Source organism: Megalops cyprinoides, chromosome 1 (genome assembly GCF_013368585.1).
Source record: "Megalops cyprinoides isolate fMegCyp1 chromosome 1, fMegCyp1.pri, whole genome shotgun sequence".
NCBI classification, from domain to species: Eukaryota; Metazoa; Chordata; class Actinopteri; order Elopiformes; family Megalopidae; genus Megalops; species Megalops cyprinoides.
The window spans coordinates 14,112,462-14,133,757 of NC_050583.1; the positions used below are offsets into that span (position 1 = coordinate 14,112,462).

At 42.8% G+C, this 21,296-nt stretch overlaps 1 protein-coding gene across 1 annotated transcript; it reads left to right on the top strand.

Annotated features, from left to right (window-relative positions):
* The first annotated feature begins 39 nt into the window (after window positions 1-39).
* On the top strand, window positions 40-17,867 carry aco2 (aconitase 2, mitochondrial). The gene is made up of 17 exons (XM_036534349.1): window positions 40-102; window positions 1,965-2,107; window positions 3,846-4,104; window positions 4,267-4,359; window positions 4,773-4,931; window positions 5,422-5,572; window positions 7,906-8,010; window positions 8,764-8,855; window positions 11,001-11,106; window positions 11,431-11,588; window positions 11,680-11,753; window positions 12,185-12,296; window positions 12,480-12,758; window positions 13,137-13,328; window positions 13,687-13,819; window positions 14,432-14,553; window positions 14,814-17,867. Exons 1-17 carry the CDS (start codon window positions 67-69, stop codon window positions 14,946-14,948), a joined length of 2,349 nt encoding a protein of 782 aa, XP_036390242.1. The 5' UTR covers window positions 40-66; the 3' UTR covers window positions 14,949-17,867.
* The last annotated feature ends 3,429 nt before the right edge of the window (window positions 17,868-21,296 follow it).

Here is a 21,296-nt window from a genome sequence, read left to right on the forward strand (position 1 = left end):
AAACAGACACTGTAGCAGTGATTGTGAATCCGCCGTTCATTCACGCGAGATGTTCTTCTTGACAAAATGGCGACCTACTGTCTAACTGTTACCCGGCTCCAGGTGAGTGAAGGATTTTCGCATAAAATATCAAATAAATGGCGATTTCAGAAACGTCGTCTGTATTGTCAGTGTAAGGTTATTTTTTAAAAAACTTGAACGAGAGCTTGTGGGTGAGTTAGAGTTTGTGTGAACTTTGTGGGGAAAGAGGGACAAAAATCTCGGCTCCTCTATAATTTTATAGATAGCGTTAGCTAGCTAGCCACAGGTCATAGTGTCCCTATAGCCTGCTAGCTTGCATCTATCGGTTAACTTCGTCATTGCCATGTCAGTATACTGAAAGGAGCACAGTACGTGGCCATTAAAATAAATGCTACACTCCAAGCTCTGTTCTCAACAGAAGAGTTTATTATATATTTAAACGTTTATTACTTGCTAGCAAGGTGAATACAAGGTTACCAAAATGCAAGATTGAGCCAGCTAGCTGGCAAGCTAGCTTGCTGTTGCGCGCTTGGTTCCAGCAAATACATGAGAGCTCGCTAAATAGCAAACAAGGGCATCAGTCATGTTCGCTTGGCAACAATGGAAAGTGATGTGCTGAAATTTATTTTGGTGAAGTATGTTGAATGTGTTGACTGAGAGACTCGCTAGCTAAATGTTTAGCTAGCGTTGGTTGGCTAACTCGTTAACAGCTTACGATATTACTTGCATTTGGTTGGTAAGATAGCTGGTGATAACTGGAGTATTTTTAGATCTTGTTGTTAGCCAACAATCATTTTCAACTCGTATTGGAGCTGGCTAACTGTAGTGTTTGTGGTTATGAAGACTGCCATTAAATGCACACCTTTGGGTGCGGTTAACATATGTTTCGTTGACGTTAACGATACTGTCTATGATTTTAACTAATAGAGTATTATATCCTTAAGATATTCTCTCTTTTGATTTGTTTATTCAAAGATAACGGCTGAACAACATGAGATTGGGAGTCTCCCACATATATATTTCTTTGAATTGAATAATTTGACATTGATTTGAATAATTCTGTCAGTTGTGACTGAGGTGTAACGGTAGGTAGCCTGATGATTGACTACAGCTAGATTGACGTTCAGCTGTAAGTATACGCAATAGCGTAACAACTTGCTGCTGTGTCAAATAATAAACCAGACTCCCATACCTAATCCACCACATTCTTCGTGAATTCATGCGAAATTAAGTTGGCAAGGAATGGTGGAGAACGTCGTGTCTTGGTTTTGCGTCTTTCCCAATGACCTTCAGCCTCTTGGCACAAAACTGAATACAAATCTCATTGCTGAAGTGACCCAAGACGTTACACGGATGAATAAAAGTTGTTGTGGGCTTACCACAATCATTATCACACTAATAGTAACATGATTGTCTTATTCCCTTTGATGGCCAAACCTTGTCAGTCAGTTTCTTTATTCCGAAAAAAGATGCCATCTACAAATACAGACTTATTTCTCCTCTGCGCACAGTGCAGGCGAACTGAGCTCACCTAGCCTGGCTTAACGATAAGCTCGGTAGCAGTAAGCAACTGTTCTGTTGTAATATCAGTACATAGTCAGAGAATTGTCATTTTTGTACTGGACTGAAAGTTTAATTATTCTCTACTTGCATTCATTTCCCTTGAATCCTTTATTCATTATATTATGGTTTGAAATCTATCATTCAAAATTACCTGGAGTATGCTGCGAACAAATTCACATTCTGACTTTTTTGTTGTGAAAGGATACTCAGATTTTTTAATAAGTATACTTTCTAATAACTATCAAACTTCAGGAATATTAAAATTGATTCAGATATTGGTGTGTAGCTGTAATTATCTTACTGTCTGGCTCTTTTTACACCATGCTCGACTGAGATTTTTCTTAAGCCCTCTTCCCCCTTGTGTTTCTTTACCCTCCCAGCTTGCTTTGGGGCAGGGCGTGCGACGGCTACATGTGTGTGCTGCCCTCAATGCCAAGGCCAAGGTGGCCATGAGCCGCTTTGAGCCCAGCTCCTACATCAACTATGACAAGCTGCTCTCCAACGTCAACATTGTGCGCAAGAGGTGAGCCGCTCTGCTCCTTACTCCCCTGTCTTGCTGCCTGTGCTTCTTCTCCCTCCTCATTTTATTTGGGCCTCTCTACACTTCAGACCTGACTGAGCTCACCGTGCTTTTTGGCCCTCCATGGCCTACACTGTCCTTGCGTTCCACACTTATCAGAAGTCTCTGTTCATTTTGATGCCAGATATGCCGGCATCATGGAGATAATTTTGTTTGCTCCCGGTCTGTTTCTGACACAGCCCAGACTTTCTCAGGAGCACTTTCCGGTAAGGTCCTCAGTGCTCTAAGGCAACTGAGAGGAACAGTGTCAATTAAAGGTTGAAGAAAAATGGCAAGAACAATACCTATTAAAATCATGAATTAAATGGGGAATTTTGTAATTGTCACAAAGTGCTCTGCAGAGTATGTTTTCCACCCGTAATTGAAAAGTAATAGATCCAGTCTAATTGGTTAAAAATCCAGTTGGTTAAAATGTTTTACCATCTCCAAGAATAGACAGTTAAGAAACTCTCCGGAAAAGCTATTATATAAATAAATAAATGAAACATTACTGTGTCACTGAAGACCCTAATTCATCACCCCAAGTGACCTCATTATAACATTTTGTATCTATATAACAGCTTTGTAAATTATTTGATTTAAAAATTGAATGGTTTAAGTGGTGCTTTAGGCTTCCTTAACAGAATCATTTTAAGTGTTTCGGATATGGTGTAATATAATTCTGGTGCACACTCTGAATGTGTTGTTTTTAACATGGTAGTTCCATGTTACACCCTTCAAATTTTGAAGTATGCCTTCAAATATGTGAAATTAAAAAAGAACAGAAATAACAGAAAGCATGTTTTGGTTTAGCTCTTTTGTATCTGGAAATCATGCTATTGTTTGTCTCAGTGGAATTGTATAAGACGCCTGTGTCTGCTTCTGGTTGGGTTGATTCAATTTTGAAATTATGTTAGAAGCCATTGTGTGGAACATCAGTGCCTGGTTCCTGTGTCTGGTTCCAGAATGTCTGGATTTATTTGGGAATATTTGGAATTGGAATCATCTTTCTCTTAAAAGCACTTTCACAATCTGGTAATGCCTGCCTAGAGTTTTTGCTTGTTTTTGTGTGCGTTTTTGTGTCCCTTCAGCACATGAGGTTCTCCTGTGAATAGCCTGTTGTGTTAGTCCTTAGTATTACACAGAGTGAAGAGAATCTTGTTGTTTTTTCCTCATTGCCATTTACTGTGGAAAACTGAGAGGAATTTGGATAGAGCCTTTGGCATGAGGCCAGTGTGGAGGAGTTTGAGTTTTGTCTGTCGTCTTTTTGGGCAAAGCTACATCATTACCTTGCCCGTCCTGATCAGCTAACAGAGAGAAGGTGGTAGTTTCCAGTGCTTCAGATCCATATTGCATTTAGCTAGCTGTCGGCGCCTTAAGACCCACCACAGATCTTCATTAAAGTGTAGGTTTCTTTTCATGGTTTATCATGGTAGAATCTGAACTGGATGATTTTGCTGTACTGAAGTGATGGCCACCCAGTTTTGCCTCCCTTCCCATCCCACCAGCTCTATAGTGACATAACAGCTGCATGTGATCTTTGTCCAGCCTCACCCAAGGGCTATACAGCTATGCAGGTGGAACAACAGAGGCTGGATTGATGCTAAAACTTCACTGTCTGATTCTTCAATCATTAGAATGAAACGGTAACACCCAAATACTCATCATGTTTAACCCACTTCCACTCCTTCCCACTCCCCAGACTCAATCGGCCCCTCACGCTCTCTGAGAAGATTGTATACGGGCACCTGGATGACCCCGTCGGGCAGGAGATCGTCAGGGGCAGCACTTACCTGCGCCTGCACCCGGACCGCGTGGCCATGCAGGACGCCACCGCGCAGATGGCCATGCTGCAGTTCATCAGCAGCGGCCTGCCCAAGGTGGCCGTGCCCTCCACCATCCACTGCGACCACCTGATCGAGGCCCAGATCGGCGGCGCCCAGGACCTCCAGAGGGCCAAGGTGAGGCAGCGGTCAGCAGGAGCGCAGGAAGGGCAGCGCAGATTCAGGATGTTGGCGTTGATCACCTGCGAAGCGTGCGCGTGTGTATATCTGAGAAGTTATGTAAGTGGATAGGACACTGGAAATATGAAATTGTCCTCTCCTTCCCTCTGTGTGACCCAGGAAGTGAATCAGGAGGTGTATAACTTCCTGGCCAGTGCTGGGGCCAAGTATGGAGTAGGCTTCTGGAAACCAGGCTCTGGAATCATCCACCAGGTAGTCACATGGGATGTTTCTATTGATATTGATTATTGGACTGTTGGTTTTGTTGGAGTCATGTTCATATTCTCTTATGTAATATGTGCTGACTTTTTTGTTCTAACTGAAGATGTATTGTAGTAACTGAAGAGATATTAAAGTACACATTTTGTATCCATGTTTTTGCCTGAAGATACTCTGTATTTCAAAATTAGGAAGCACTCAAGAGCTTGTATTTTGGGAAAACTGCGGGTCCAGATTTCCACCAAATTTAAAAATGTGAAAAAATTTCTGACCTGGAACTTAAAATAAATGTTGATCTATCATGAAACACACCACCTTAGTGTTTTTCCATGAACTGAGATGAATTAGTTAAGGTGTAACTGAGGGATATATTTAGTATGGGCTTTTTTTTAATCCTCCAATCACAGATCATCCTGGAGAACTATGCCTACCCTGGGGTCATGCTGATTGGCACAGACTCTCACACACCAAACGGGGGCGGCCTGGGCGCCATCTGTATCGGAGTGGGCGGCGCTGACGCTGTTGATGTCATGGCGGGGATCCCCTGGGAGCTCAAGTGTCCCAAAGTGAGTGTCAGTCTGCATCAGTCTGCATCTGTGTGAGAGTGCTGTCACTACAGTTGAGTATGCTCTCTGACTACCATACCAACGAGCCTGGCTCTTTGGCGTCGCGGTCAAAGCTGCAGTTTGGTACCCCGTAGACCCGGTTTCGAGGCCGGGTGAGGTGACTGCTCTCGCCCTTCGCTACAGTGTCGGTCTTCACTCTGTCTGTGTGTCCAGGACTGCATCATTCAAAACTGCGTTGAAGTCTTGTTGCCCTGGTTTTTTGCTTGTGTTATACTATGCCTCACTTCTACTTTGCTTTGGATAAAAGCGTCTGCCAAGTGAATAAATGTAAATGTAAATGCTTTGTGGCTGCGTCTCCTGCTGTGCTGCTCTGCACATCTGTTTCCCTTTGTTTTTACTTCCTTTACCTGCTGTTTTATCCGACTGTGATCAGGTTTACTGAGAGTAATTATCATGTGGTAAAGCGATGCCATGCTCTGCTTCGTCTCAGGTGATCGGTGTGAAGCTGACAGGCACCCTGTCCGGATGGACATCCCCGAAGGACGTGATCCTGAAGGTGGCCGGGATTCTGACTGTGAAGGGGGGCACTGGGGCCATTGTTGAGTACCATGGCCCAGGGGTGGACTCCATCTCCTGCACTGGTAAGTCCTGGGCCAGGCCTGGAGTCCATAAACTAACAGAACGCACACTCACAAACTGCTCCAAGGCACAAAGAGAATATATTTATTATTAATATTGATAATAATAAATTAATAATAATTATTATTATTATTATAACATTATTATGGAAGACCTTTTGTCATTATGGTAGCACTATAGCCCAGATCATAGATGATTTTTGGGTCCGGTGCCAATTGCAGTATTTGTGGAGCTAAGCCGACTGATTACTGATATCTCTACCAATATTGTCATTTCATGAGCACGATTAACATTTTTGTAAAAATCTTGCACAAATTTGAACTTAAGATGTATTCTTGAATCCTGAACTTGAAATTTTTAACATGTAGTCTTGAACTTGAAATTTACGGTGGTGACAAATACCATTTAAAATCAGCCGCTGAATTAAATAGTAATAACAAGCAATTAAAGCAAATGGCTGTAAATTTACCTGAAATGAAGTTCCATCATATATAGCATATGTAGCATTTACAGAGCCCGATCTAAACGGTAATAAAACGCATGCAATAAAAGAGAAGATGTACCTGTGGGATCATGTCTATGCTTAAGTGCAGGGATATGAAGAAGTATGGAAGACACCAGGCTGTTTTACAAGACATCAGTTATTTTTCTGTTCAGTATTAAGTAAGACTACCTCTAATAACAACAGTTATTAGTGGTAATAGTAGTAGTGATGTAATAGAAAATTGTAAAAAATTTGTATCATTGCAAAAAATTTTATTATATTGTTATATTATATTATTATACTATGTTATGTTATATTATTTTTTAATTAAATGTTTAATTAAAAGTTCCCTTCGTAATGTCAACTGAAAGATTCGATTTTAGTTTTCCGTTTGTAATAATTGTGCTCAAATAAAACTGCTTCTCAAATATTTGCAACAGTGAATTAAAAAGCTTGTCGTAAAATCGAACAATACAACAGAGCTTAATCACTCTTGCCACGGCCACCCACTTACATCCCCCATTGGTAAGAGGAGGGAATGGCTCATCCTTTTCCAAAGCCTGATGTGGATCACCTGTGCAACATTGCTCACACACATGCCCCCTCCCACCGCCCAATTCGTTTAAAATTGGATTTCACAAAAGCACAACAACATGGTTTCAGAAATCACATGTTACTGGCAGAGTCTTTATCTGCAGTTGTAATAATTATTCTAAGGGTGACTGCACTAATAATGTAGCATAAATGCTGGCCTTGAACCTGAAACCTTACAATCAGTTTGTTTTCAAAGAGCTTTGCTTGGCTAGATAACTTCGCTACAGTTGGGAATTGTTTTGATTTTACAAGCGGGTTAGCTGTGCCAGTCAACTGTTTCCATGTTAATAAATATACAGTAGCTACACTGCTAGGCTTTAGCACATTTGCTAAACATTTGTTGTGCAGAACACTTGATAAACACATATTAGAAATATGGATTAAGGTATTACTTTAGATACACTGATTTGTTAAGGGACAGAGCTGGAACAGCAGATCAGCCGAGTGTCCACGCAGGGATGCCGTTGGCCATCACGGCATTTCCTTTTCAGCCCTCAGAGTAACCTGCTGACAAAACTGACTGAGTGAATGCTGCTCGGCACTGGGGTGAGAGACTGACAGTAGTGAGCACTGCATGATAGCAGCAGTGTAAGAAAACCTTCATTTGCGGCAGCCATGGCAGAGCGGTGGGCCACAGCCTGTCCAAAGAAACTGATAAAAGCACAAAGTGGAACAGCCTAAATTTGCAGAGTGCTCTATGCGCACTTTGAGCACCCCCTACCACCACAGTCTGAACAGCCATGATTCAGATTAAGAACTACACCTCCCACACATTCACATTTTCAAGGATCAGGATGGTTTTTTTGAGATATAAAGCATCTGTGTGCTTGGTTGAAGAAGGACTGATACTGATAGTTTAATAAAACTGCATTATCGGCTCATGCTGTTGGTGAAGCTCTTGTCAGTTGGGTTCTAGTTGGGTCCCTTATTTTGATGTAACATTTTGTAAACATTTTATAAAATACACTGCAGAGTTATATACATGAATATGAATGAGTCTGAATATGTTTGTATCTGCGTGTCATGAGTATTTTTTATGATGTTGCATCAAATATATGGACGAATATCAATAAGCATAAGTAGACAAACAGAAAATGTACACATTGAGACTATACATATTGTCATTGCTATAGGTAGTAATTTATCATGTCTATATTGCTTTCGTTAAGTTATGATGCAGACTGTTGTGGTTTTAAATTACAGTGAATATAGTTACCTCATTGTCTCTGTCTCCCTTTCCCTCTCCCTGCCTGTCAGGAATGGCCACAATCTGTAACATGGGAGCTGAAATTGGAGCCACCACTTCTGTGTTTCCCTACAACCACCGCATGAGGACCTATTTGGAGAAGACTGGCCGTGGGGGTCAGTACTGAGGCATGGACACGCTAACACTCTGACGCTGTGTCGGGCTATGTCAGTCGTGACAGTTAGGCGGCTGTCCATCTCTGTCAGCATGTCTGTCTGCAATGCCAGTCAAAATGTCCAGCTTGCTTCCCTGTCATTATTATGCATGCCCTTACCAGACACGCTCACCCAGGGTCCCTCATGTTACACATTTGACTTACTGTCACACGTACGCACACACCAGTACGCACACACCAGTGTGATTAGCCATTTAGCTTGTATGATAAAACCGGTGCGATTAGAACACTAGATTGGGAAAATTCTAGCTAATTGTAGCTTTGAGGATTTAACGGTAAAAAAATATAGCAAATGCAGCGATGAAAATTATAACGCTTGACGCTTATGAAAACATAACGAACCATGTAACATAACACGCGCACTGCATAGCATAAAATAAGTTACATGCGAAAGGGTTAATAAAGCTTATATGCTTACAGAAACAAGGTGAGAGTAAGTGCCTCACATGGTGCAACTGCAGCACCTCTTCTGGGCTGTGAGCCTGTAGCTGTATGGTTACCAGCCTGGCTTCTTAACCACTGCATCACATTCCCACACCCACACCATCACCGTCAACATCACCATCACCATCTCCCGCCCCACTGCATTCCCCTTCCTTCATTCACCACCCCCCTTCAGTTAACCGCTGCCCCACATTTCCACCCCTTCACTCACAGTGTCCCGTGTCTAAACTGCCTCCAATTTTCCCTGCAGATATTTCTGCCCTGGCCGATAAGTTCCAGGACCTCCTGGTGCCTGACCCTGGCTGCGAGTACGACCAGATCATCGAGATCAACCTGAGCGAGGTGAGTTCTGTGCGTGCTGGTTAAGAAGAAGCACGCTCAGCATACAGATTACTCTGAAGACTGTGAACAAGTATATGGCTAATTTGCAGTTGCTTTGAGTCCATTCAGATTTTTATCTTTTTAATATAGTCGAAAGTAATTTGGCTCTTATTACTCCTGGTTGTTTGGTGTCACCAGTAAAAAGTTTTTTTTTTTTTCCCTGCAATTTAACAAAACATTTCTGAAAGGCCCAGCACTTTTTTTACCATCTTACCAAACCCTCTGACAATAGACATCTCTTAGACTCAATTAAACTACTACACATATTAGTGACCTAACCTTTAAACTTTATTTTAGATATTGTGCATTCTGAATAAATTGTGGAAGGTATAAAGGTGGCAGTATAAGCTGAATTCACCTTTGTCTTGTACAGAATTTCAACATTAATGTTTCAGTATTTTTTTTGACCTAGTACTGACTTTTAGATCATTATCTAAAAGATCATTATCATCATTAGTTATTTTCAAATGATCAGGGAATACAACGATGTCATGTAAACAGATTAAGTAAACAATAATGTATTTAACTGCACCAGGTACATGCATATTTCTGTGATGTAAAATGGGGGGAAAAAATACAAAGGAAGTTACAAAGAAGTGGAGGACAAGCAGCACATTTAATTGGCTTGCTAGTATATTCTCCTATTAGCTAACTTTGGTTCACCTCATAATATCATCCATATCTTTGTGTCCTCAGATTGGGCGAAACAAAGTGGAAGGTGTTAGCTCATTGCTGCCTGCCATGTGTAATGGAGATGATTTATTCTGTACCTTTGCAGCATTGCCTGCTTCCCTCTTTTCTGCTCTGTGTCTGTCTATTCTTGCCGTCGTCCTCCCCGGCATCAGGTTGAATGGCTGCGGGAGTCATCCTCAGCCTGGCTGACTAGCAGTCAGTCGCAAGGCAAACAGACCCACCCATATTTAGAACCGTTCCATGCTGTTTTTCGCTGATGGTAATTTTGAGGTCAACGTATTTATCGTTAACTTTAATTCGCAGCGACAAGTCTTGCATACTCGCGTCTTGTTGGGGGCTAACAGACCGTGGTGTCCCAAAATTCCTGCGGAGACGCGCTACGTCCGCCCGTGTCATTATAATCGGAGGTGATGTGGTGTCAGAGTGAAGAGATCGCCCCAGGTGGTGGAGATTGTCGGCGCGCTGTGTTTTCAGATGGCTGAGCAAGGCAGAGGGTACAGTACTCTGCAACGTGATATAACTCTTTGTTTTGGGAACGTGAATTTTTCGCCCCCAAAGCAAAACTGCTTTTTTTTTTTTTGCTATGCACATTGGCATAGTATATTTAAAGCCCTGTGCATAATCACTGAAAATGTGAGGAAGGTCTTCTTTACTTGTATTTTGTGGATATTAAAAATGTGAAGTCGCCAATGCAAAGGTTAAGCAGCGAAGGTGAAAGTGGCAGAGTCTAGTCTTGAGCACAAATGTTGAGGATTTTACATTTATTCTCATGTCTTCGCTCAGGGACAATATAAATTTTTAGTAAATAAAAAATTGACTGGGCTTCTGAGTGGCTCTCTCTGCAAGGTGCCTATCTTGAGTCCTGCAGCCTAGGTTTGAAACCAGCCGTGTTGTTTGCTGACAGTGATTTGGAGTCCGCATTAGTATAGCAAATCGGCTTCTCTGTGCCAGGTGTGGGGATGGGTGAGGGCTGCCAGGTTTCCCTCATCTCCCCGCTTTCAGGCACCCCGCACTCCATCCAGCACCGGCGAGTCACTCAGGTGACTTTAGTGCAGTGCTTGGACTCCACTGTAGTGCACTGTGGGACTTGCAGCGTGGCCTTGGTCAGCATGTGTATTGGAGGATTGTCTTGCCCTACGCTCTTACGCTACTCGGCCACAGTTGGATGATCCTAGTGTCAAAACTGGTGATTCCAAACTGAGTACAAAAGGGGAAAAACATAAATACAGACATTCAAATACAATTTAGTGCCTTTGTACAAAGTGATTCCGCTATTTTAAAGTGTCGCCATCATCACAATAGGTAAAATGGTGTAATGTAAAATGTAATGTAAAATGGTGTAATGTAGCCATCAAATAATCCTTATTAATCCTGCCCCCCCGCCCCCCCCCCCTCCCTGTGTCTCTCTGACAGCTGAAGCCCCACATTAACGGCCCCTTCACCCCTGACCTTGCTCACCCTGTATCCGAGATTGGGAACGTGGCTGAGAAGAGTGGCTGGCCCCTGGAGGTGAAAGTAGGTCAGTACAGCCTGCGTCTTAGGGTGAGGTGGTACATATCAAACCCCGTCTCACAGCTTTACAGTACACTTTGTACTAGGGAATGTGCTACAGTGTACATATTTTATCCAGTCATAGTAACTCGGTCATAAAGTAAAGCTACAGTATGTGGAAACACAGTCCCTTAATATATGCAGTTTGAAAATGTATGTATATATCAACAAGTATTAAATGACGTGATCTGCTAATGAAAAAGGCACTTGAGTGGACGACTCCTTGTTTGTCTCTGCTGATCTCTTATTCCGTGTCCCTGGTGTCGCCTCTGTGTCGATCCTGTCCCCCCAGGTCTGATTGGCAGCTGCACCAACTCCAGCTACGAGGACATGGGCCGCGCCGCCTCCTTAGCCAAGCAGGCCCTGGACCATGGGCTCAAGTGCAAGGCCCAGTTCACCGTCACTCCCGGTTCGGAGCAGATCCGCGCCACCATCGAGAGAGACGGCTACGTGAGTCTCAGTAGCCCGAGTGCAGGGATTTGCAGACAGTGAGCAGATCGCGTAGCATGATGTAACCAGCTGTGTGTTTCTGTGACTGCAGGCTAAGATCCTCAGCGACGTGGGAGGAGTGGTTCTGGCCAATGCCTGCGGACCGTGCATTGGACAATGGGACAGGTAATGAATGGGTAATCAGCTTCACTACATACTCAGTCTCGTGACTGTAGGAATCTACACGTGCAAAAGGAGCATGTGATGTTGAGTCACGCCAAGAACCTTTCCTTTCGCAAACATTCTGTTGGATAAGGGGACTGCTGTTAGAAAACCATAAACTCAAGGATTGGTACTGATATATTTTAGTTTTATATTAATGAATCAGTCTACTTTAAAATATGTATATTCAGTCTAAAACTTAACTGTCTACTTTACTACTGTTTACTGTCCAAATATTGGTTGTTTTTTTTCTTTAAACTAAAAATTCCTCACAAGCAAGATATATGTAAAAAATATGTGTAGTACGCAGTGTGGCATTCTAGAGATTGAATGTGAGTCAAATGTGATTGATTTTGATTTTTTTTTTTTTGTTTTTTTTTTTTGACCCTACTCAGGCGTGATGTTAAGAAGGGAGAGAAGAACACCATTGTCACATCCTTCAACAGAAACTTCACTGCCAGGAATGACGCCAACCCTGCAACCCACGCCTTCGTCACTTCCCCTGAGGTACTGCTCCGTTGCTGACATCTTGCTACTCCATTCTCCATTGGTGTTCCACATTCCTACTTCACAGATGACGTCCTAACCGCCTTAACACGCCGTAGAACTGATGCTACACTGCCCGTGTGTCGCTAAGCATTCCCCCAGCATCCCCTGATGTCACTTTCACTGCCCTCGTCTTTGGTCCAGATTGTTACTGCCCTGGCCATCGCCGGAACCCTGAAATTCAACCCCGAGACGGACTTCCTCACTGCCCCCAACGGGGAGAAGTTCAAGCTGGAGCCCCCCACCGGCGACGAGCTTCCAGCCCGCGACTTTGACCCGGGGCAGGACACCTACCAGCACCCTCCCCCCGACGGCTCCTCCCTGCGCGTGGACGTCAACCCCCAGAGCAACCGGCTGCAGCTGCTGGAGCCCTTCGACAAGTGGGACGGCAAGGACCTGGAGGACTTGGTGGTCCTCATCAAGGTGAGGGAGGCGCAAGGTACTCCACCGGCAGTACATGCTACCCGCAGAACCAGAACCAGAGCCAGCACTAAGCAGATGAGACAAGTGCAGACGCACAAATACACGCACACAGGAACACGCACGCTTGCACACAGATGAGTGTGAGGGCTGAAGGCAGACATAGGATAAGTTAAAAGAATACATTTCAATACACACTGGTGGTAAGGACCTGTATCAGTTTAAGTCAGTGGATCTAAGGATCTAGGGAAACGGACACACCTGTTTGCTGTCTGAGATGAGATTTGCAGTTTGTCTGACCCTTTCTCGTTTATAATGATCAATTGTATGAATAATCTGTGTGTCTGTGTGTGTCCTGACCTGGGTTCCCCTCTGCTGCAGGTGAAAGGCAAGTGCACCACAGACCACATCAGCGCGGCAGGGCCCTGGCTGAAGTTCCGCGGTCACCTGGACAACATCTCCAACAACCTCCTGATCGGTGCCGTCAACATTGAGAACGACGCCGTCAACAAGATCTGCAACCAGCTGACCGGAGAATTTGGAGGAGTCCCTGATGTGGCTCGGCACTACAAGGTAAGCACTGGACAAGCCTGTCCGACTTTAGGCTTTGGACTTCATTCTTGCTGCGGTATTATTTTAAATTCGGGTTTTACTCGAATGAACTTTTTCCAAGCTAAAACAGAGGGTAGGTGGTTTGTGTGAATACGTTTTTGGGGCCCTTTTCTAGGCCTGTTTTGTGTGCATTTAGATGCCTCTGTTTGCTTGTGTGCCTGTGTGGATATAAGAATGAAATGTGTATGAACTCTGTTTAATTTGGAAGAAGTGTGCTGTGCTGAACTGAGTGAAAGAGACATGTATAAGCTGTATTAAAGGCAGGGTTTGCTGAACGAGGCCCTGTCCCTTCACCACACTGTGCCGATTCCCTCTGCAGAAGCACGGTGTGAGGTGGGTCGTGGTCGGGGATGAGAACTACGGCGAGGGCTCCAGCAGAGAGCACGCCGCCCTGGAGCCCAGACACCTGGGAGGCAGAGCCATCATCGTCAAGAGCTTCGCCAGGATCCACGGTACGGGGGGAAGAAGAGATGGATTTTGAATGGATATATTCTCCAGGCATCCCTATCTGTGTGTTCAGATGTCCAGGCATCCATAGCTGTATCTTCGGATGAGTGGATATAAATGATGGCACGCAGTTTCTGCCTGAACATGCAGAGTAGTGTCAGCATTGTTCTTGAGTACTATGAGTTGTCGTTTCCTCAGGGTGTTCCTGGAAGGTAGCGGGGCGTTAGCTGTGTTTTTTTTTTTTTTTTTTTTTTTTTTTTTGTCTTGATCATGCTTCCTTGGCTGCATGTTTCAGGGATGGCGTGTGTTTTACCAACATCTGGATTCCAATTATTGACACATGCCCCAAAGGACAGAAGTAAATGAACAACTGAAGGCCTTATTTGGAATATCTCCTTGCATGGTGTTTCATAGGATCTCTTACGATAGGATATTCACATAACTTTCCTCCATTGATAATGTCCCCTCACTCTTGACAGTGGTTTAAACAGCTTTGTTTGTTACAGGTCTTTAAGCATGTGGTTGTCTATGTGCCTTGCTGTGTCTGATTGTGCTTCAGTGATCAGCAGGCTACCCTGTAGCCCTCTGTTAACCCAAACATCTCTTTCCCTCTTCAGAGACAAACCTGAAGAAACAGGGCCTGCTGCCATTGACCTTCGCTGACCCCCACGACTATGACAAGATCCGCCCCAATGACAAGATCTCCATCTTGGGCCTCGAGAGTTTTGCCCCTGGCAAGGTGAGTTTATCCCACATATTCTCTATTACTCCATTTCTAGCAGTATAACCCCCCTGTACCTGCAGTGGCACCACTTTGCATTTGCATTGAATCTTTGAATGTTAAACGATTGCAGTAAAGGTGTTTCTCCATTTCACCAGTGGATAATTAAAACCAAGGTTTCTGCTGCCTTGGCTGTGTCTGCCCTCTCCCTCTGTCCTAACCAGCAGGCCTGTTGCATTTAGGAAGACTCGCTTTGACACCCCCTGTCTTTTTTTCAGCCCTTAAAAGCAGTGATCAAGCACAGCGACGGCAGCCAGGACACTATCGAGCTCAACCACACCTTCAACGAGACGCAGATCGAGTGGTTCCAGGCCGGCAGCGCCCTCAACAGGATGAAGGAGCTGCAGCACTGAAGGGGGCGGGGCCAGGAGAGGAGCTTTAGGGGAGGGGCAGAGGCACACACAAGGCAGTGGGGCGGGATTAACCACTATGATGTAGGAGGGACTAAAAGCCACACCCTTCACAAGAATAGAATGCCAGTCCACAATACCTATTGACAGTTTCTGTGAGTTTAAAGGTTGAGACTTATAAATATAAATGGATACAATTCGCCTCCTCTATGTGCACATCAACACGTTTAGCATCACAATACAAAGTAAATTTGCTGTCAGACACAGTTACGTACATTTGGAGGCAGAGGAACTGTCGGCACAGATGTAAAGGCTAATGTCATACTGAGCGCTAAATGCATTAACACTCCTCCACACTGCACCCTGTAGACAGTCACTCCGCTCAGTTATCACTTTCTCCCTTGCTGTCATTGACTACTGTATACTGTATTTTGCATCATGGATAGAGACAGAATAACTGCAACCCTCTGTTATATGATAGTTGACTCCTGGGCATGCCTCTCCTGAACACAGTGTGTGTGGGGAGGTGGCTGTCGCAGGTACTGATTCCTTCATTACAGATGCACAGGCAGGTAATACCAAGCTTAAGGACTTGTCTGTACATCCTTAGCCTTTCCAAAGTCTGAACCTTTAGCCTGCACTCCCATCTTTTTGATATCAGTACTGAATCCTACAAAGGTTATCTTTGCCATGTGTAATGAAAATGGAACTATTTATTTGTATTTCGCTCCAGATTGTATCATATTTTTTTGTTTTGTGTCCGTTTCGTTGAAGGAATTAGTCAGACCTCGGGTCTGGTCACACTCCCCCATTTGTTTGGTGCCTGTTAAAATGGATAGAGAACCCCTTTTTGTAGGGTTGTGTGGTTTAGCTATTTCTCCAAACAATAGAGTCCGTTAGTGAGGATGAGAATAATAACTTCTCATGGCAGGTTGTTATTGCCACGTCCACCCAATGTTTGATGTACTCCCACCTTCACAGTAACCACTTCACACTTGCCCTCCTGATTCAGTCTGCCAATTTGGGAAATTTCCTTTCATTTGGCAAATTTAAAACGAAATTTATCTTTGTGAAAATGCTCATTGACAGGTCATTTTATCAGCAGTGTAATATTGCAAATGTTGCAGCTCTTTGGGTTCACCAAGAGAATGGAGAAAAAGGGAGGGGATAGAAAACGACCTTAATTTTTGTTTTCCTCTGTTTGTCAGATTAAGGTCACTGTAAAGCATAAATATGTAAATCAGTGCAACACTATAAATATGTATTGCTCTTAACTTGTAACTTTTACTTTGTCTGGGCAAATGTTGGCTCCATCTTCACTCTCTACTTAGCTGTAAGCTGCAGGCATGCTTTCCAAGCAAGTAATACTTTCACCACCTTCCCATAACCGATTCCCCCGAATTATTACTGTCTTAATGTGTCTCACAAATCAGATGAGGAAAAACCCATGAAACCCTCAATTCAAAACACAATTTTTTACCTCTGTATTATACATTTAAGCTATTTTACCATTACCAGTTTGACAGCTATTTAAGGGTAATCCGATACCTGGATATTTGGTAACATCTCTACCTTCTGATTTGCAGTGGGTTTTGGGGGAAAAAAGTGATGTTTCATTGAATAGCAACCTCTGCCTAAGTGTGTGTCATTTGGTGGCCTTCGGTTTTTACTGTATAAGTGAAGGAATGAGGGGAAATATCTGCTTAAAGAGCCTCTGAATATGTACGTCCCATGTATGTCTATTTCAATGGAGTGTGCATTGTATGTGTATGGGCTACTCCTCTCAGCTGTATACTCAAGTTGACCCTCCAGACCTCTCTGTCTGTCTTTGTATTACCCTGTGTGATAATGCTTGGACTGTAGCCCACAGCTTCAGGATAGACTTTTTTTTAAACTCCGCACAATTTGTTCAATAGAAACCACAACACTAATGCATGGTAGTATAGGGGGTGTAGTTATTCACATTAACACATAAGTTTCTTTTTCTTCAAATCTTTAATCTTTATTTCCATCAGTTTTCTCAGCTTTTTTCTTTTGCCAGACATTCTTGGCAGTGTGTACTTGTGTCGCTCTCCTGTAACTTATTGTACAGTAATATATTTATAGAGCAGCGAAAGGCTGAAGGTTTATGCAGTGTTCATGTGTGTATATGAACCTGCTGTTTGTGGAAGGCATTTAGCTGGCCCAGCTGTGCTGTGTAAATATTGAGAGAGAGGGTGGCTGGCAGCTGCTTATTTCTGTGTTGTGTTCACAGGCCTTCCTCCTCTGGCATAGCCCGTAGAGGTATTGAACACAGTCCACAAGAGGGGGGAAAAAAAGGACTTTCTCCGTTTCCTAGGAAACTCTGGCCCAGTCAGCAGTGCTCTGTATTTTTATCATGTATATTTTGAACATTTGCTGATCGGACTTAGAACCTGGGAGATGAGGAACGTCAGGTGATTTATATAGGCGCGCTAGTAAATCCACTTTCGTTCTGTGCTGCTACTTTGCTGTTGGAGGAGTACGGTATGGCAGAGCCAAGTCATTGGTCTGCTTCTAACCAATCTGATGAGCTGTTTGAGGGAAAGCATGGGTGTGACAACTGCTGTTACGAGTTTTTGTTTTGTTTTTTCCCTCAAAGATTTCAGGTCAGGAAATAAAATGCCAAAGTTTGAGTCATTTCAGACTCGAGGTTGTTTTACTTGGTGTTTGTTGCGTCACAGAAAGGGGTTTGTGTCCAAAACCTGTTGGACACCATAATGCTAATAATTTGGTCAAACTGATACTACTGTATGCCAGGGTCACATTTTGTTCAGCTGTCACCCAACCTTTGCTTGGTACTGTGTATGTTTGACTAGCTTGAAATGGTGTTAACTTGCTCTCTGAGGATCAGTTGTCTGCTAAAATACTCCAATCATTAAAGTACTTAATGAAAAGGCAAAACAGCTCTTGTCAGTTATGAATATTTTAACTGTGGGGGTTTGCAAGTGAACACATAGCATAAATGAAAACACTTCCATTTGGTGTGACAATAGGAATATCAGTTTACTGACAGTATCACTCACATGGTCTGACAGTTGCAGTGTAAAGCTTTGAGTAATTGAACTCCAGATTCAAAGTACCTCATCACCCTTCTGAATCACTTGGGTTTTTGGAAATAAAAACTATTGTTTTTTTTTTTTTCGCATTAATCAGCTTGGATTGTGCACCCACACACCACTGTTAGCTTCTACTGTGATGAAATAAAATGAATACATTATCGACAATCATTATAGTTGTGAGTTTCCTAACATTTCTATCACAAATTCCTCTGGAACTATTCACACTTATTTACTAGCATTTTAGCAAATGCTAAAATGATTCATTACAGGTCATTAACAAGGTCTCTGTTTTGTGAACATTATACATTCTATGAAGAAAGCAATTCAGAGGTTACCGGTCCTGTTCTTAGATTTCATCTTATTCACCCTTTGGTCAGTCTGAAATTATTTCAGCATACAGTTGTAAGGACGAATTTATCAACACCAATCATGATTATTCTAAATATGCCTAACAGTATCTTCTTGCTTCATATAACAACTGTTATAATTACCATAACTCAAAAAACACTTTTCTTAATGTCAAATCATAAATCCATAGGATCCGATGGCTATCCAGCCAATCTCTTTGAACACTTCCAGCCCAGAATGTTTTTTTGTTATCCAACATTCCCACCTCTTCCACCATGCCATAACTACACAAATGCCATTGCTTATTATCACTCCTGTTGAAACCAAAAACGGATACCTTCGAGTACTTGAGCTACTGCCACCTGTTATTAAGCAAGTCTGATCTGAAAATGATCAATAAATAATTCACTTTCTGCATCTTCTGCTTCTCCCCTGCTTGTATGCCGTAACTGTGTGCCTAACATTCCTGGTGTCCATATGCTCTCAACGGCAGTATAGAATATGTTTATCTCTGGCTTCCTGTATCACCAGTCTGCCTATTCCTGTCCAGTTTGTTTCCTTTATGAACATTATTTTTATGTATGTTCTCCTATCTTATGTACAGTATGTGTGTAACTGTTCCTTTCATCTGTAATTCATATTCCAATCTGAATCTGTATGAATTGTCATGTGTCTGATATCTCTGCATGATAAAGTCACTTCTCTCTTTGCAGAGTAACACTATTAACCCCGTAACGCTATTAACCTTATCTGTCTCTCACTCAGGTTCAAATTCAAATTCATTTCTGGCTTTAATGACATCATTTTACCATTTACAACATTACTAAATATAGTTACATATGTGAAACATGATACACTACTAACTAATGGTGGCAATAATGTGTGTACAATTATGATTTAGCTGTCATTCGGCCATAACAGTTACAGATAAAAGCAGACTTAAGTCGTATTGAGAATGAGATTGTAAGCATTGTATTTGAGGGAAACCCTGAGAAACCACTGGAAGAAAACTTACACATGGGATTTTCTATGGCATGGAATGCCTTCAGACGGTGCTCCACAGCTCCACCGGTTAAGTGAAGTGAAATCTACGGGATACTGACCTAATGCTTAGTTTTACGTGTGCCATCATGTCTGGGTATCATAATCAAGTTGTCCACGATCAAGCAGTTATTTTTCGAGTGAAAATTCTCTCTGCTTGCGCATTAGTGCGAAATCCTTCTCTCCCAACTGGTTGGTTTTGCCTCAGGATATCTGCCTGCTGTCTTTCGACTGTTACCAGTGAACACAGTGGAGTGTCTGGTTTGCAGTCATTTTACGGTTGTCTGATGGGAGCTAAAATCAGTGTATTTGGTTAACAAATTTTTAGAAAAGACTCCCCCTTTGTTGCTCTCTCTCTTTTTCTCACTCTCTCTCTCTCAGTATCGTGTAACTGTAGTTTCCTGGGTAGGTAATGTGACACCTCTCAGGGGGTGCTTAATATTCTGAACTCAGTGTGCCCGTGTGTACGCGTTCACCCGGTTCTTTATGTCTCACGGTCGGCCTCAGATTCTTTGACGACATCGTAATTCTCTCAGGGTCTCTGCAGCAGCCGGCCAAGTTGTGCCCTGCACAGAGAAATCATTGTGTCCGGAAAAGAAAGGAAGAGGGAGGGGGTGTGTGTGTGTGTGTGTGTGTGTGTGTGTGTGTGTTTGTGTAGGTCTCTATGCATATTTAGTTGGCTTGTTTTTTTCCACATTCATCTGCATCATGTCATTCTAACCCACACTGCAAATTCACATCATCTTGAGTGTGTGTGTGTGTGTCGTGTGTGTGTGTGTGTGTGTGTGTGTGTGTGTGTGTGTGTGTGTGTGAATGTGTGTTCATATGACAGTATTTATAATGCTCATGTTGTGCTTTGTTCTGCCCAGTGACTGTCCCAAAGCGATGCCCACTGCCAGGGTAGTTGTTCCTGTGACTATATGCCATGTGCGCTCCATGACACATCCAGAGATGAATCAGCAGAGATTAGTTATAATTTTCTGTATTATGTCATGAGCTTTGAAAGTATGTAATTTTCTGTTATATTACTCAGAACTACTATTGTCGACATTACAAAAGTGCAAATTTTGATGGTAAGATTGTGAAACGCATTTTGAGCACAGACAGAGAGGCTAGCTCATGTGCAAGGTAAGACTAGTTACTGGCCAGTTCTTTTTGAAAGCAACTCTCGGTGCTGACATATTACAGAAACGGTTTTGTTTGTTTTAGTTTTGGTCCTGTAAGATGGAAATAGCCCATAGTCACTCAGCAGAAACAGTGAAAGCTGTTGCAAATAGCAAATACATGGAGAGTAACCTGGGTCTTCACACAATAGAAGCCAACTTGTATATTTTTCTTTAGGCCTAGCATCCTCATTGTTCAGCCAGAAGAACTTCTGTTGTGGTATGACTGTCACTGTGAAACATTGAGTAAGAATCAAGCAGGGTTCTCCTTTTCTCCTAAAAATCACGTTTTGTTCTGCCTTTCTCCTGAAGGTTATCTCTCAGATATACTTTCATATTTTCCCTGCCTTTTCATTCTATGTTTTGTGCCTTTCAGGCTTTCGCTGTTTCCATAGCTCCCAGGTTTGTGCTGTCTCTTTTCTCTAGGGCTCACCAGTGAGTGTGAGTTGGACCTCCTGTCATGTTGGGACAGCTAATAATGGTGATATAATGTTTCTCAGAGACAGATGGAACGTAATCACCCTTCATGTGTTGTCCCAGCATGTTCATGATTAGGGGGGACAATGGTGATGAACAAGTCTGGGGAATTGCTGATTCTCTGTATTCATGCAAGAAGGTTCTACCTGTGTTGCTCTCAGACACTCTGTTCTACTTCATAACCTGGAGTTTTTCTTGTGTTTCAGCTGTTGACTGATAATATACCGTAAATTATATACATC